A 14,638-nucleotide genomic window follows, 5' to 3' on the forward strand; every position below is an offset into this window, starting at 1 on the left:
ATAATTCTCTTTCCTCTAGTGTTACACTACCATTCAACAATTTGGGGTCTGTTATGCTCACCAAGGCTGCATTTATTTGATTAGAAATGGAGAAAAACAGTAACATTGTGAAATATTAGTACAATTTAAAATAACTGCTTTCTGTTTTAATATATTTTAATTCCAGTGATGGCAAAGCGGAATATTTTGCAGCCATTACGCCAGTCTTCAGGAATCATTCTATTATGCTGATTTGACACTCAAGAAACTTCTTTTGTTATTATTATAAATGCTGAAAACAGTTGTGCTGCTGAATATTTTTGTGGAAACCATGCTACATTTTTTTCAGGATTCCTTAATGAACAAAGTTCAAAAGAACAGCATTAATCTGAAATAAATATTTTGTCTTTGCTGTCACTTTCATGCATCCTTGCTGAATAAAAGTATCAATTCCTAAAAAAAATTATACTGACCCCAAAATGGTATATTGAACGGTAGTGTATATAAATTACTGTTGGCCTCTATATGACAAATTGCTTGAGTTTTCCTCATTTGTAAGTCACTTTATAGTCAGATCATGATCCAGGGATGGTGCTATAATGATAAACAGCACCGGGCACCAGATTCAGTCAAGGTCTTCCAGAATTAATTCTGGAAAATAGTGTGTCTATGGTTCAGTCAATTCAATTTCAACATCACTCATATATGGACAAAAATAAATAGATACAGCGAAAATTAAAAGTTAGTGGAAAAGAACTTATGTGCCAGACTTCATCTCCCATTCCTGCAAAAAAAAAAAGAACAGAATGAACACAGGGGAAAATATGCACTGTAGTGTAAACATCTTAAAGTAAATGCAACTTTAGGATCATGCTTTTACATATGACCCAGCATATGTTAACTGCTATTAATATCTAGTGTGATGAAGAAAATAAGTGTCATGTGGTTACTGACCTTGGCTTTCCTGAGGACGTGTCCTCGCACAGGTGAGGCTTTCTGTTGTGTCTGACGCCGCAGCAGAGATGCACTGTTGACTGGTAGAGAGCAGGTCTCAGTGTCACTGGTGTCACAACTGGAAATGGGTGAGTTGTCAACCGTTCGCCTCATTAGCACTGGAGACTAAAAACAAACGAGACACATTTTGATACCTGCTTTTCTTTAATCACTTAAAAATGAAAGTGACACAACCCTACAGTTAGTATTACATCATGTCTATGTTAGAGAAATAGTTGCTGTTTTTCCAGACCTGTGGGCTGGAGCTGCCCATTTTGGGTTCAATGGTCAGGCCCAGGGTGACGCCTCCGTTCAAGGCTTTCTTCAGACTCTCCTTCACCTCCGTCAGCTCCAGTTCCAGATTGACTCGTTCTTCCTCTTTTAGTTTGCATTCATCCTCCACTTTCTTAAGTCTCTCTGTCAAAGATGCCTGAGAGCGCTTACCTGGATGAAAAAAACACCGGGAGAGGTTATAACTGTCATTTTTCAGGATCCTTTAATGAATAGAAAGCTTGAAAAACATAATTTGAAATAGAAAACTTTAGTAACATTATAAATGTCCTGTCACAATTTGATCAATTTATTCTTGCTTAATGTAAGTATTTATTACCTCAAACCTTTTAATGCTATTTCTTTTTTCTTATTTGTCATTGACACATACAGATTCAATCAAACTTGAATCCCGTTGACATCCTCACCTGTGTTGTTCTCTATAGCAGTGCGGAGGTCCTTCCTGTCTTTTTTCAGCTGGGTCAGGCGGTTTCGAATTTCCTGCTTCCTCTTCATCAGCTCCTCCTCTTTCGCTTGGAGTTTCTTGGCATCTGCCTCCACTCTGTTTTTCCCGTACTTATACTGATCCACACCTGTGAAGGTTAATGATGCATTATAATCAAAGTAAACCATCGTCAGAAAATCTTTCCATTTTTAACTTTTGGATTCAGTCTTTTCATCGCATTAAAGGCCTCTGAGACCACAAACGCAGATTAAAAGGCAGACAGAATATACAGTATACCACATCCAAATATTTGCAAGTCCACGTAAATGGCCACTGGATGATTAGGATGTTTGTGACTGACTGACTGCCTGTCTGAAATGGAATTTGGGGTGATTGAGTTTATAAAGGAGCATGTCAACAGATCCACTGCTGTCTAACAGCACTGCAATTTCCACATACCGGCATTCTCCACAAATCTGTGTGGCTTCTTTTTCCTTGAAATAAATTAGTGGTGTAATAGCTAGGATAATGGATGCAGACTTAAAAAAAAAAAATTTAAAGACTCATTTTGAGATTATCAGATGTGCTTTTATGTGTTACAATCTCTTACTAGAGTTGTTGCGTTTCACTGGAACAGTGCTGCTGATTCCATTGGCCTTTTTGGGCTGGTTCTTATCCAACTTCTGCTTTGCAGCGAACCCATTGGTGGTCAGGCCTTTCTTTCCCTTGAGCTGATTGGTTGAAAGAAACATGTACAAAAAAGTTGAAACTGGTATGTGGACTACTAACAAACATCTGATATTTAAAGACTTTGATTTCGCTGTTAACACCCGTTACATTTTAAGGGTGTGATTTGTGATTTAGTTCTAAGATTACCACTTCATGCAAATAATTTCACGTAGGTTAGATCTGCAAACCACATCTACTAAACCACACATGTTGCTTGAGGGGACATTTTCTTTTAGTTATACTATAGCTGGCAGCAACCCTTTTTTCTATCTTTGGCCTATAAAATGTAACCCAGAGTGAACGAAGGCTTCAGTAAATCCATTCAAGGCCATGGCCACGGCCACACAGACATGGATATTATATAGATCAAAAGCATTAATTTCTGGAGCTGGGTGGTCCACAATGCATGCACTGTGCTGTGTGTATATTTCCATTCTGTGTTTGTTAATATTAACTGAAAATACAAATCTGATACAGATATCCATTGTTTGAGATTTACTGTGTTAGCCTTGGTTAGTCACCTGGTTAGTGTTAGTATTAGCAGCTGAGGGAGAGGAGGAAGAGGACAGAGATTTGGTGGAGAGCGGTGTGTTGTAATGCCCTGTGGAAGATGACCGCGAGCAGATGGATTTGGGAGAGTAGCGGGCTGCTAGTTTGGGGGAGGGCATGTTTTCATAAAGATCTGTATTCTCATAATGAGACTCTTCTTTCCACCGACGGTCCCCTGAAGCTGGGGAGGAGTAGTGCGCATCTGGTACCTTCCGTATCGCAAGCATGCAAGCAAGAGAAGAGCGATTAGAAAAGAAAAAGTGGATCAGGGACAGAGAGGAGTTAGGCAGGATCAGAAAAGAAGGTGAGTATTTAATGGGTTTAAAGGTTGTTAATTTTCTTACCGATCCATTGATGCAGGGCACATCATCATAATGCAGAGCGACCCCTGTGGGACAGGCATAACCATTGACTGGGTTATCCAAGTACGGGTTTGGAGAAACTGCACGCTTACTGGTGAAACTGTGAACATATACATATATTCATTACTACACATACAAATGTCATACAGAGAACTTAAACTCTAACTTTAAACAGTAGTGTTGGGAAAGATACTTCAAAACTCATGAGCACTTTAACTACAGTCAAGCTTAGTAGTTAGCTATACTAGAAGGCATTAACAATCAGTAGCTAATTATTAAAAGGGGCAAGTTTGGGGTCACTACGATTTTTTTTTAATGTTTTTGAAAGAAGCCATTTATAGATTTATTTGATCAAAAAAGCAGTAAAACAGTAATATTGTGAAGTAGTATTACAATGTAAAACAACTGTTAATACATTTTAAAATGCAATTACATTTTTGTGAAGGCAAAGCTAAATTTTCAGCAGCCATTACTGCTCAATTAACTTTTCTTATTATCACTGTATCTATGTTGAAATCAGTTGTTGCTTAATATGTTTATGGAAACATTGATAAATTTTTTCACTGTTTATTAATATAAAGTTTATATAGATTTATTTGATCAAAAAAGCAGTAAAACAGTAATATTGTGAAGTAGTATTACAATGTAAAACAACTGTTAATACATTTTAAAATGTAATTAAATTTTTGTGATGGCAAAGCTAAATTTTCAGCAGCCATTACTGCTCAATTAACTTTTCTTATTATCACTGTATCTATGTTGAAATCAGTTGTTGCTTAATATGTTTATGGAAACATTGATAAATGTTTTCATTGTTTATTAATATAAAGTTTAAAAAAAGGAACAGCATTTATTTAAAACAGAAATATCTTGTAGCATTAGAAATGTCTTTACTGTCACTTTTGATCAATTTAATGCATCCTTGCCAAATAAAAGTATAAATTTCTTGGAAAAAAATCTTACTGACCTCAACTTTTCAATGGTACTATACAAATATATAAAATAATTAGTAAATGTATTTAAAATAATAAATATATAACAAAAAAATAAAAGTAGTGAATACAAAATGTATAATTTAATGACAGATAAAAAGAATGAGAATTTTTTGAATAACCTCAATTACAAATACAAGTTACAGATAAGATAGCACTAGAATATAGAATATAACTAATATAATATAACTAATACAACTATAATATTGCTTTCTTTTTATTTATTATATCATTTAAAAAAAAACCTTGCTACGTGTACTGCGTTAGGCTAACTGAGACTTGTCATAGCACTTGCATATCATTGCTCTTTTGTTGATTCTGATTGCTTCCAAAGTCGCTTTGGATAAAAGTGTTTGCTAAATGACTACATATAAATTTAATATAATATATAACATTGTATTAAATAGCATATTAAATAAAATATTATATTACATTAAATTGTATAAATATTTTATATTTTTATTTTTGTGCATTAAATATACTGTTGAACAGCAGTGTTATGTTAAACATATATTTAAATATTTATAAATATGAACATGCAAATGCAGTACAGGAAACTTTTAATTTAATTTAAATTTATTCACGAAAAAGTGGTAACATTTTATTTTAAGGACCAGTTCTCACTAATAACTAGTTGCTTATTAGCATGCCTATTACTAGCATATTGACTGTTTATTAGTACTTATAAAGCACATACTAATGCCTTATTCTGCATGACCATATTTTAGATCCCTTAATCCTACCCCATACCTAAACTTAACAACTACCTTACTAACTATTAATAAGCAGCAAATAAGGAGGCTGTTCAGGGAAATCTATGTGTTCCCTATTCTAAAGTGTTACCGAAAAAGTTACTAGCATGCTAATAAATTTTTTTTTAGCAGTACTGGGTTCTCACCAAAATGACTGCTTGGCCAGCTGAATGACATTAGCAGTGGTTTCGACGTCAATGTAATCGTAGTGCAGTGCAGCAGGATCTGTTGTGGAGCCCGTTTCGGCCAGCAAGACACCCAGCCACCTTCCCATACTCTCAGAGGAGGAGGCCTGACAGGAAAAAGAGTGAGGAAAGATGCAATGAATGAGTGTCAGTGGAATACGAGACAAATAAAGCACTAATCTATGCAGTCTCTGCGAATCCACTCTACACATGATACAGCAGTGACATCATTACGAAAGCAAGCCAACCAAACCATCCATCTAATCCCTGCCCTGAGGTCCTGTCTCAGACACATTAATTCCCCCGCAAGAGCTGAGGGACTTGGCACGTACCTCCAGAACAGCCACCTCCTGTCCATTGCGCAGCAGACGGAAGGCAAAGGGATGTTTGGAGTCCAGCCCTGGAATGACCTCACACCCCCGCAGCGGCAGAGAGGCCATGTGTGTCTTCAGATCTGCCCGGTCCTTGTGCAGCAACAGCTGGTTGTCTTTAAGCTGGCACCAGCGCTCTCTCCAGCGGTTATTGGACAGCACATTCAGATAGCCTGTTAATGTAGGATTGGGCCGAGAGATTGATATTACAGCCAACAGACAGACCCACAAGTAAAAGTGTCGATGATAGGGTTGGGGGAAGAATCGTTTAAACATTTTGCCAATAATTTATATTTTTTTCATGTTAAAGGGGTCATATGATGCGATTTCAAGTTTTCCTTTCTCTTTGGAGTGTTACAAGCTGATTGTGCATAGATAAGATCCCTGAAGTTGCAAAGACTTAAGTCTCAAAACCAAAGAGATATTCTTTATCAAAGTTAAGACTCTGCCACGCCCCCCTAAAATGGCTCGTTCTAACATGCCCCCACATATCTACCTCACTATGTGGAAATATTTGCATAATGCCGCCCAAATGTGCATGCAAAGAAAGAAGGCGTGGTTTCAGTAACAGCAGTTAGTGTTGAAGCAGCCATGTCAGGGAGACGCTGTGTGTTTCTAGGCGAAAGCAAAAGCACTTTATTTGGCCTTCCAGAAAGTAGATGCATTTAGGAATCTTTAAGATGACTTACAACAGAACATCAATGCATTTTATGGACGACTGTTTCGTGAACCTAGGAGAGGAGGTAATTCTGACTTTGCTATGACAATCTGGCACTTCTGAATCAGCTACTGTTTTGTTATTAGTTTAAGTATTTGCTATTGACTGTTCAAAAGAGTTTTGCGCATCGTGTGTGTGTGTGTGTGTGTGTGTGTGTGTGTGTGGTAAGGGGCGTTACATTTCCGACGAGTGCTTGCGGTGTTCGGCCAATCACAATGCACTGGGTCAGCTGGCCAATCAGAGCAGACTGCGCTTGTCGGAAGGAGGGACTTTGTAGAAAACAAAGCGTTTGAGAGAGGCGGGGCATATAGGACCTACAATAATGTACAGTATTTGAAAAATAATGTGTTTTTTGAACATTAAAGCATGTCAACATATTCTGTAATTTATTCCTGTGATAGAAAAGCTCATTTTTCAGCAGCCATTACTCCAGTCTTCAGAGTCACATGATCCTTCAGAAATCATTCTAATGTGCTGATTTGGTGTTCAAAAAACATTTCTTATTATTATCTATGTTGAAAACGGTTTAAAAATGCTTAATATTTTTGAGGAAACAGTGATACATATATTTTCAGGCTTACGAGATGAATAGAAAATGCAAAAGAACAGCATTTATTTCAAATAGAAAACTTTAACATTATAGATTTTGTTACAGTTACTTTTGATCAATTTAATGCAATCAATTCAATCCTTGCTGATTTTTAACAGTAGTGTATTTGCGCAAAGCACAATGGAGATAAAACAAATTGAAATACATCACAGTTAAATAAAAACAACTATATAGATAAACAGAAAGCCCATATTGATGTAGTATCATATGTGACCCTGGACCACAAAACCAGGTCATAAGTAGCACTGGTATATTTGTAGCAATAGCCAACAATACATTGTACGGAAGCATGTCAACATATTCTGTAATTTATTCCTGTGATAGAAAAGCTCATTTTTCAGCAGCCATTACTCCAGTCTTCAGAGTCACATGATCCTTCAGAAATCATTCTAATGTGCTGATTTGGTGTTCAAAAAACATTTCTTATTATTATCTATGTTGAAAACGGTTTAAAAATGCTTAATATTTTTGAGGAAACAGTGATACATATATTTTCAGGCTTACGAGATGAATAGAAAATGCAAAAGAACAGCATTTATTTCAAATAGAAAACTTTAACATTATAGATTTTGTTACAGTTACTTTTGATCAGTTTAATGCAATCAATTCAATCCTTGCTGATTTTTAACAGTAGTGTATTTGCGCAAAGCACAATGGAGATAAAACAAATTGAAATACATTACAGTTAAATAAAAACAACTATATAGATAAACAGAAAGCCCATATTGATGTAGTATCATATGTGACCCTGGACCACAAAACCAGGTCATAAGTAGCACTGGTATATTTGTAGCAATAGCCAACAATACATTGTACGGGTCAAAATAATAGATTTTTTTTTTAGGCCAAAAATCATTAGGCTATTAAGTAAAGATCATGTTCCATGAAGATACTTTGTAAATGTCCTACCATAACTATATCAAAACGTCATTTTTGATTAGCAATATGCATTGCTAAGAACTTAATTTGGACAACTTTAAATGTGATTTTCTCAATATTTAGATTTTTTTGCACCCTCAGATTCCAGATGTTCAAATAGTTGTATCTCGGCCAAATATTGTCCTATCCTAACAAACCATACATAAACGGAAAGCTTATTTATTCAACTTTCAGATTACCATTATGACTGTTTTTTTGGTCCAAGGTCACATATTGTCCGGTCCTTGCTTCTGCTACTTTGGTTATTAAATAGACAGTGCATTATCTAACTAAAGTTATTTCCTGAATTTTTACGACTGACAATCAAATTTTGAGATAAAAATATTAACAGAACCATATCCAGCAAATTGAATGCTTCATTAACATGATTCACAGGCTGTCAATCACTAATGTTAGGACTATCAACCTCTCTCAGGTGATGGCAATGGCAAAAATCTAGGTATTATGTGGTTGAAGAGCAAGACAATCCTTTGTTTGGGTAACGCGTTTAGGTGGCGGAAAAAACTAGACAGAGTTTTGGCTGCATATCTGAGGATGAAAACAATGGGAGCTGCCAAAACAGATAAAACCAAATCCTGAAATATGCAATAAAAAAGCCTTGATATTTACTATCTTTATCTGTCACTATAGATATTACAGATATTATTTAGTGACTGATTTCAGTTACTTGTTCATTACAGGCATTATTCTACCTGTTCCTGTATGTATAGGACAATCTAAAATTAGTACTTTTATTCAGCAAGGATGACATTTCAAAATACATTAAAATAAAAACTATTTCACAATATTAAATGCTAAAATCTTACCGACCCCAAACGTTTGAATGGTAATGTATATCAAAATGGTATTGTAAGCGCTCACCACACGTTGGGACATCCTCCTCCGCCGATGAGGTCTGTTCATCTGTAGATGGTTTTTTCTTGCCCAGGCTTATGATTTTAGTGATTTTCTTTCCAGTCACACGTCCCACGGTGCCTTTCTGCTCTGATTTAGAGTTCTTCTTGCCTTTGGCTGCAAAAAAAGGCAAATTAGTGTCAGAGTGTGAAATATATGTATGGGATTTTATAAAGTAATATATTATACAGATATGCTAGTTATCTAGAAAACCACTGGTGTTGCAACTATAACAAGGGATGGGTTTGGAAAATATTTTGTTTGGGGGGTGGATTTGGTGGGAAAAGATTGAATTATAGAAAATGACAAACGGCAAACTGTTCATTTTAAAACGTTAGTAATTTAGGCCAGAGAGTAAGAGGCTGAACTGACAATGACAGGACACGTCTTCAGACTTTTAATCCAAATCCTAAACAATGCGTGAAACCAACTTCGTTCTTCTCCAAGTTTTTCGGATACTTTTATCTGAGGAGTGTGGTCTGTGGTTAATGGTATTGTAAGAAACAAAAGATCTAGAAAAAACAAACTTAAACATTGAAAGTAAAAGGACACACTGTGGGAAACAGTTCAGGTCACATCCTATTCCAAACCAATGGTGGACAATGTGAGCAAACTAGCAGTTTGAGATCTGGACTGGGTTAAAGTGTGTAAGAAGCTACAGCACAACAAATTAAAAGCTTTTCTCCTTCTCAAAAGGCCTACTACAAAAGCAGCTCACAAGCACAAAGAAAACATATAAAGATACAGTGAAACTCTTGCTCTTCTGACCTGACTTGGTCCAAGCTTCACTGCAGAAGATTACATCTTAGTTGGCGACTCCTTTAATTAAAGCTAAGCCCATTTGAACCCAGAGTCCTCTAAAGTTTCTCTGTCTCTGCACAGCAGCCTCAGGCATGAGGCAAAACCCAGAGCCACAGATGCAAAAACCATTGGCGCTTAAAGGACCTATACAGACATAGTTCTTCATTTTATCATGACGGAAAATTCTGCGATCAGGCTAATATGATTTCACAGCGTCTCAGCAGTTACGACAGCTGGAAAGAATATGACGAATCTGATTAATCTGTTTGGTTCTTTTAAATTTGTCTTCCATCCTTCATTAAAGAAGTGCAGTAGATGGCTGCTGGTGTGGTGTAAGGATATCTAAGGTGCTATCAGACAGAGACAGAGGAGATCAGATAGAAATGGTTCATGTTTCTGCTGCCAAGAAATGCTTCCCTAAATATTTTGTTTAAACATTTTTTTAAAACAACTTTCTCAATACCTTTCCATAACCTTACACTTTTACAGGAATTATTATAAGACATCAGCCTTTGTTTATCTATAGGTTTATCAGAGGTCAGCTGCCATAACTCATGTGAAAACAGCACAGCAGTTACTGCGGCTTGTGGCCGTGATGCTGAGCTGTCAATCATACGGTTTTGCAGATGCACAAGTTTTGGATTCCACTCAAATTAGGCAATTCTTCACCAACACGTCTGAAGCAAGGCAGTCTCAAATTGAAAAAAAAGAAACATTTCCACAGACCTGAAACAGATGTCCCGAAAAGTTCAATCCCAGATCGAGACAGCGTGGTGTAAATACTAGATAAATAATCCTATTAGATTATTTAAGAAGGGTCTCCTTGCCCTGACTTAGCCGTTGTTCAAACAATGGAACTGTTCAAGTCAAATAAACATCCACTTTATGGGATTAAATTTGTTATGTTTTTTGCTCTGTTGTTTTACCAAGTTTGTTTTCTTAACCAAAAAGTTCATTTCATGAATTAAAACACTAACAAATGTGTGTTTTTTTAAATACAGTGATTTTATCTAGTAACTGACAGGTTTCCGAGCACAATACAGCAGTCAAAAACAACTGACAAATGATTGACAAACAGATGCTGAAAATGTTTATTATTATTCAATTTCACTGAATCAACTTATCAAATACTAATTAAACACTGAATCAAATATTTTAGATAGACAGCTATAGATATATTAGCTAGCTGCTTACCATTTTTTACAGTGTATGCCACAAAATACCCTTCCTTTATATAAAGTAACTCTACATCTGTGGTCTCCAATGATATGGACCAAAAAAAGGACTGAACATAAAAACTCACCTGGATCTTTGCCATCTGAGATGCCATTGTCATGACAAGGCTCTCCATCTGAACTGGGCCGATCACAGGACAGCTTCTGCAAAACAAGAGTTAGGTTACAGGTATACTTGCAGTTAGAGAAAACACGCATTTCAGCAGAAGAATGAACACTCAACGAGACAAATAACAGTGGATTCATTGTTAAATTTAATGATAAATTGTTTATAGACAGACACATTAAATACATACACACAAAGAGTGTAGAAAACTAAAGACCATACACTTAAACCTCTGCAGTCTACCCAAACAAACCTCGAAGCGGATCTGTTTTGCATTAAGTGTGAATAATTAGACTAGGCTCATGCATGCTGTGCCAGTTTAAGAGGTATGACATTAAACCCCCTTTAGATCTGTCCTAAAAACAGCACACACACATAAACAAGTGCAACATGCGCACGCAGCAAAAATAATGTTGCAGCATAGTGCATATTAAAGAATGTGTTCTAAAAAATGATAAGATCACAGTTCCTCCCACTCCTATTTAGCCTCGCCAGCAACACACATCCGTGGCAAGATGGAATTTGGTACGCATATGCTTTTATAGCCCTCCATGCCCTGGCAGCAGAGCCACTGTGCAGGAACACAGAGAGGAGGCGCCTGTGCAGGATATGAGGTGTGGTGAAGCTGGCAAGCATGCAAACCGCCACACAGTCTCACAAACCTGCATGTAGGTTAGACCATCATGTACTCTGCAGGCATAGTAAATCCACACACCCACACATACACACACACAAAGTACTATACATAAATAGAATTATGAATTCGCACCTTTTCCAGCTCTGCTTTGTGAACAGGGGAACCAGAGCCAGCTCCATCACAGTCCACCACTCCATTTCCATTTGAGCAGACTTCCTTCATCACCTTAAAGAGACCACAGAACAAAAAGTAAAAGTGCAAAATTACAGGCAGAAATTTGATATTTCTCAATATCCCTCAATATCTCATTTTTAAATCGTTCTATTATAGATACTGATCAATTTTTCGAAAAAAAAAGATGACATTTCCCACACTTTTGCCCAATGAATTTCATGACTTCCCTGGAATTAAGATATTGCACTCTCAAAGATCAATTTAGCTGATATATTTTTATATCAATAAATATACAGCTAGGAAACAAATGACATTAACTAGAGAAATTTCCTTAGACCTATTAAAAAAAGCAATTTTCTAGTGAGTATATTTTTACAATATGATTTGAGAATATATGACTTTTCCAAGACGTCATCCACTCCATTTCCATTTGAGCAGACTTCCTTCATCACCTTAAAGAGACCACAGAACAAAAAGTAAAAGTGCAAAATTACAGGCAGAAATTTGATATTTCTCAATATCCCTCAATATCTCATTTTTAAATCGTTCTATTATAGATACTGATCAATTTTTCGAAAAAAAAAGATGACATTTGCCACACTTTTGCCCAATGAATTTCATGACTTCCCTGGAATTAAGATATTGCACTCTCAAAGATCAATTTAGCTGATATATTTTTATATCAATAAATATACAGCTAGGAAACAAATGACATTAACTAGAGAAATTTCCTTAGACCTATTAAAAAAAAGCAATTTTCTAGTGAGTATATTTTTACAATATGATTTGAGAATATATGACTTTTCCAAGACGTCATTATTTCATTAGATTTTATTCTTTTTCATGATTTTTCCAAGCCTTGAAATTTTATTCCATTTCCCATGGGAACCCTTGAATAATCAAAAACTTTCTTTGCTCCCAGTCAAACAGATGCCACAAACTCTCCACCACCTCCACGTTCTGCCATGCACATGCGCTCAAATGGATTGGGCACGTCACATGCAGTTGGAAGTGCAGCTGGAAGGCTGTTACATGCGTCATTGCTCTCGTGGCTGTCTATGCGCTGTGCAGTGGCTCTGTGTGAATGAGATATCCAGAAATCTCCAGACTGCACAGACTCCTCGCCGCCACATATGAGCGTGACCTCATATTACCTGGGGGTAACATCCAAAAAAAAACAATCCACACATACACACACACAAAGTACTATACATAAATAGAATTATGAATTCGCACCTTTTCCAGCTCTGCTTTGTGAACAGGGGAACCAGAGCCAGCTCCATCACAGTCCACCACTCCATTTCCATTTGAGCAGACTTCCTTCATCACCTTAAAGAGACCACAGAACAAAAAGTAAAAGTGCAAAATTACAGGCAGAAATTTGATATTTCTCAATATCCCTCAATATCTCATTTTTAAATCGTTCTATTATAGATACTGATCAATTTTTCGAAAAAAAAAGATGACATTTCCCACACTTTTGCCCAATGAATTTCATGACTTCCCTGGAATTAAGATATTGCACTCTCAAAGATCAATTTAGCTGATATATTTTTATATCAATAAATATACAGCTAGGAAACAAATGACATTAACTAGAGAAATTTCCTTAGACCTATTAAAAAAAGCAATTTTCTAGTGAGTATATTTTTACAATATGATTTGAGAATATATGACTTTTCCAAGACGTCATCATTTCATTAGATTTTATTCTTTTTCATGATTTTTCCAAGCCTTGAAATTTTATTCCATTTCCCATGGGAACCCTTGAATAATCAAAAACTTTCTTTGCTCCCAGTCAAACAGATGCCACAAACTCTCCACCACCTCCACGTTCTGCCATGCACATGCGCTCAAATGGATTGGGCACGTCACATGCAGTTGGAAGTGCAGCTGGAAGGCTGTTACATGCGTCATTGCTCTCGTGGCTGTCTATGCGCTGTGCAGTGGCTCTGTGTGAATGAGATATCCAGAAATCTCTAGACTGCACAGACTCCTCGCCGCCACATATGAGCGTGACCTCATATTACCTGGGGGTAACATCCAAAAAAAACAATAACCATTGGTGTCGAGTGAACAAAGAGAGGAGCTCACCTTTACACACCCCCTTCCCAAACTGCCCCCATGCCAAAGACCAAAATATAACCAAATATCCTTTTCGTTGAGCTCCTCTGAGCATTGTAACTTGACGCAGCACGTTGGGGTTTGGCAGCCGGTTTACATAATTGGGCTCACGGGAAAATTGCAGGCTGTGGCCTCACTCTATGGCTTTGACTGCAAAGAAGTGGGTTTCTGGGATTCGCTCAGTCAAAAAATATTTTGTGCTGTGCTAATGTGCCCTCATTAGCATGAATATTTTTAAATGAAGAGTTAATATGGAGAACTACTGCATAGAAATCCGACAAAGTCAAAGTTATAGGTCAAACAAATGTTTGCGGACATTCAAACTTTGAGTCGTAATGTAAAATTGCCACAATAGAGCGTGATGAGAAGCAAAGCCAATGACAAGCATTCAGTAAGGGCAGTAATTAACAATTTCACACCAATCAGCACACACACACCCACATACACACTCAGTAGCTGATAAAATGCAACCCAACAGAAAGCAGGAAGTGACAAGAGGAATACAATTCTCAACACTGTACAGTGGTCACGTTCATTGATACATTCAAAAAGAATGTACTCCATATCTTACCATTCCCGCCCAGGGCAGAGGAGACTCAGATGACAAAAAAGAGAGAAGAAAGAAGAACGAAGGGAAGAAGAAAGACAGGAGGTGGAATTTCCCCAGGCCTCTCCAAAGGATCAGAACAGAGGAGCTACATGGAGAGAACTAATCGAATAAAGACTGGAAGAGAGAGAGAACAAAGAGGAAAACAGTGCAGAGGAGAGATACA

General features: G+C 36.8%; 1 protein-coding gene across 1 annotated transcript in view; it reads right to left on the reverse strand.

The window, feature by feature from the left end:
• Nucleotides 1-435: 435 nt before the first annotated feature.
• Nucleotides 436-14,638, reverse strand: part of LOC107584377 (actin filament-associated protein 1-like) — a 48,281-nt gene continuing 34,078 nt past the window's right edge. The window contains exons 7-18 of the mRNA XM_016270964.1: nucleotides 12,978-13,070; nucleotides 10,893-10,968; nucleotides 8,756-8,905; nucleotides 5,589-5,800; nucleotides 5,218-5,363; nucleotides 3,310-3,427; nucleotides 2,938-3,174; nucleotides 2,298-2,418; nucleotides 1,671-1,835; nucleotides 1,226-1,416; nucleotides 934-1,098; nucleotides 436-763 (exon numbers count right to left, since the gene is read on the reverse strand). Coding sequence (XP_016126450.1) covers nucleotides 737-763; nucleotides 934-1,098; nucleotides 1,226-1,416; nucleotides 1,671-1,835; nucleotides 2,298-2,418; nucleotides 2,938-3,174; nucleotides 3,310-3,427; nucleotides 5,218-5,363; nucleotides 5,589-5,800; nucleotides 8,756-8,905; nucleotides 10,893-10,968; nucleotides 12,978-13,070 — 1,701 coding nt within the window. The 3' untranslated portion in view covers nucleotides 436-736. The remainder of the gene's footprint in view (nucleotides 764-933; nucleotides 1,099-1,225; nucleotides 1,417-1,670; nucleotides 1,836-2,297; nucleotides 2,419-2,937; nucleotides 3,175-3,309; nucleotides 3,428-5,217; nucleotides 5,364-5,588; nucleotides 5,801-8,755; nucleotides 8,906-10,892; nucleotides 10,969-12,977; nucleotides 13,071-14,638) is intronic.

The sequence above is a fragment of the Sinocyclocheilus grahami genome, unplaced genomic scaffold (assembly GCF_001515645.1).
Source record: "Sinocyclocheilus grahami isolate Dianchi unplaced genomic scaffold, SAMN03320097.WGS_v1.1 scaffold59.1, whole genome shotgun sequence".
NCBI lineage: Eukaryota > Metazoa > Chordata > Actinopteri > Cypriniformes > Cyprinidae > Sinocyclocheilus > Sinocyclocheilus grahami.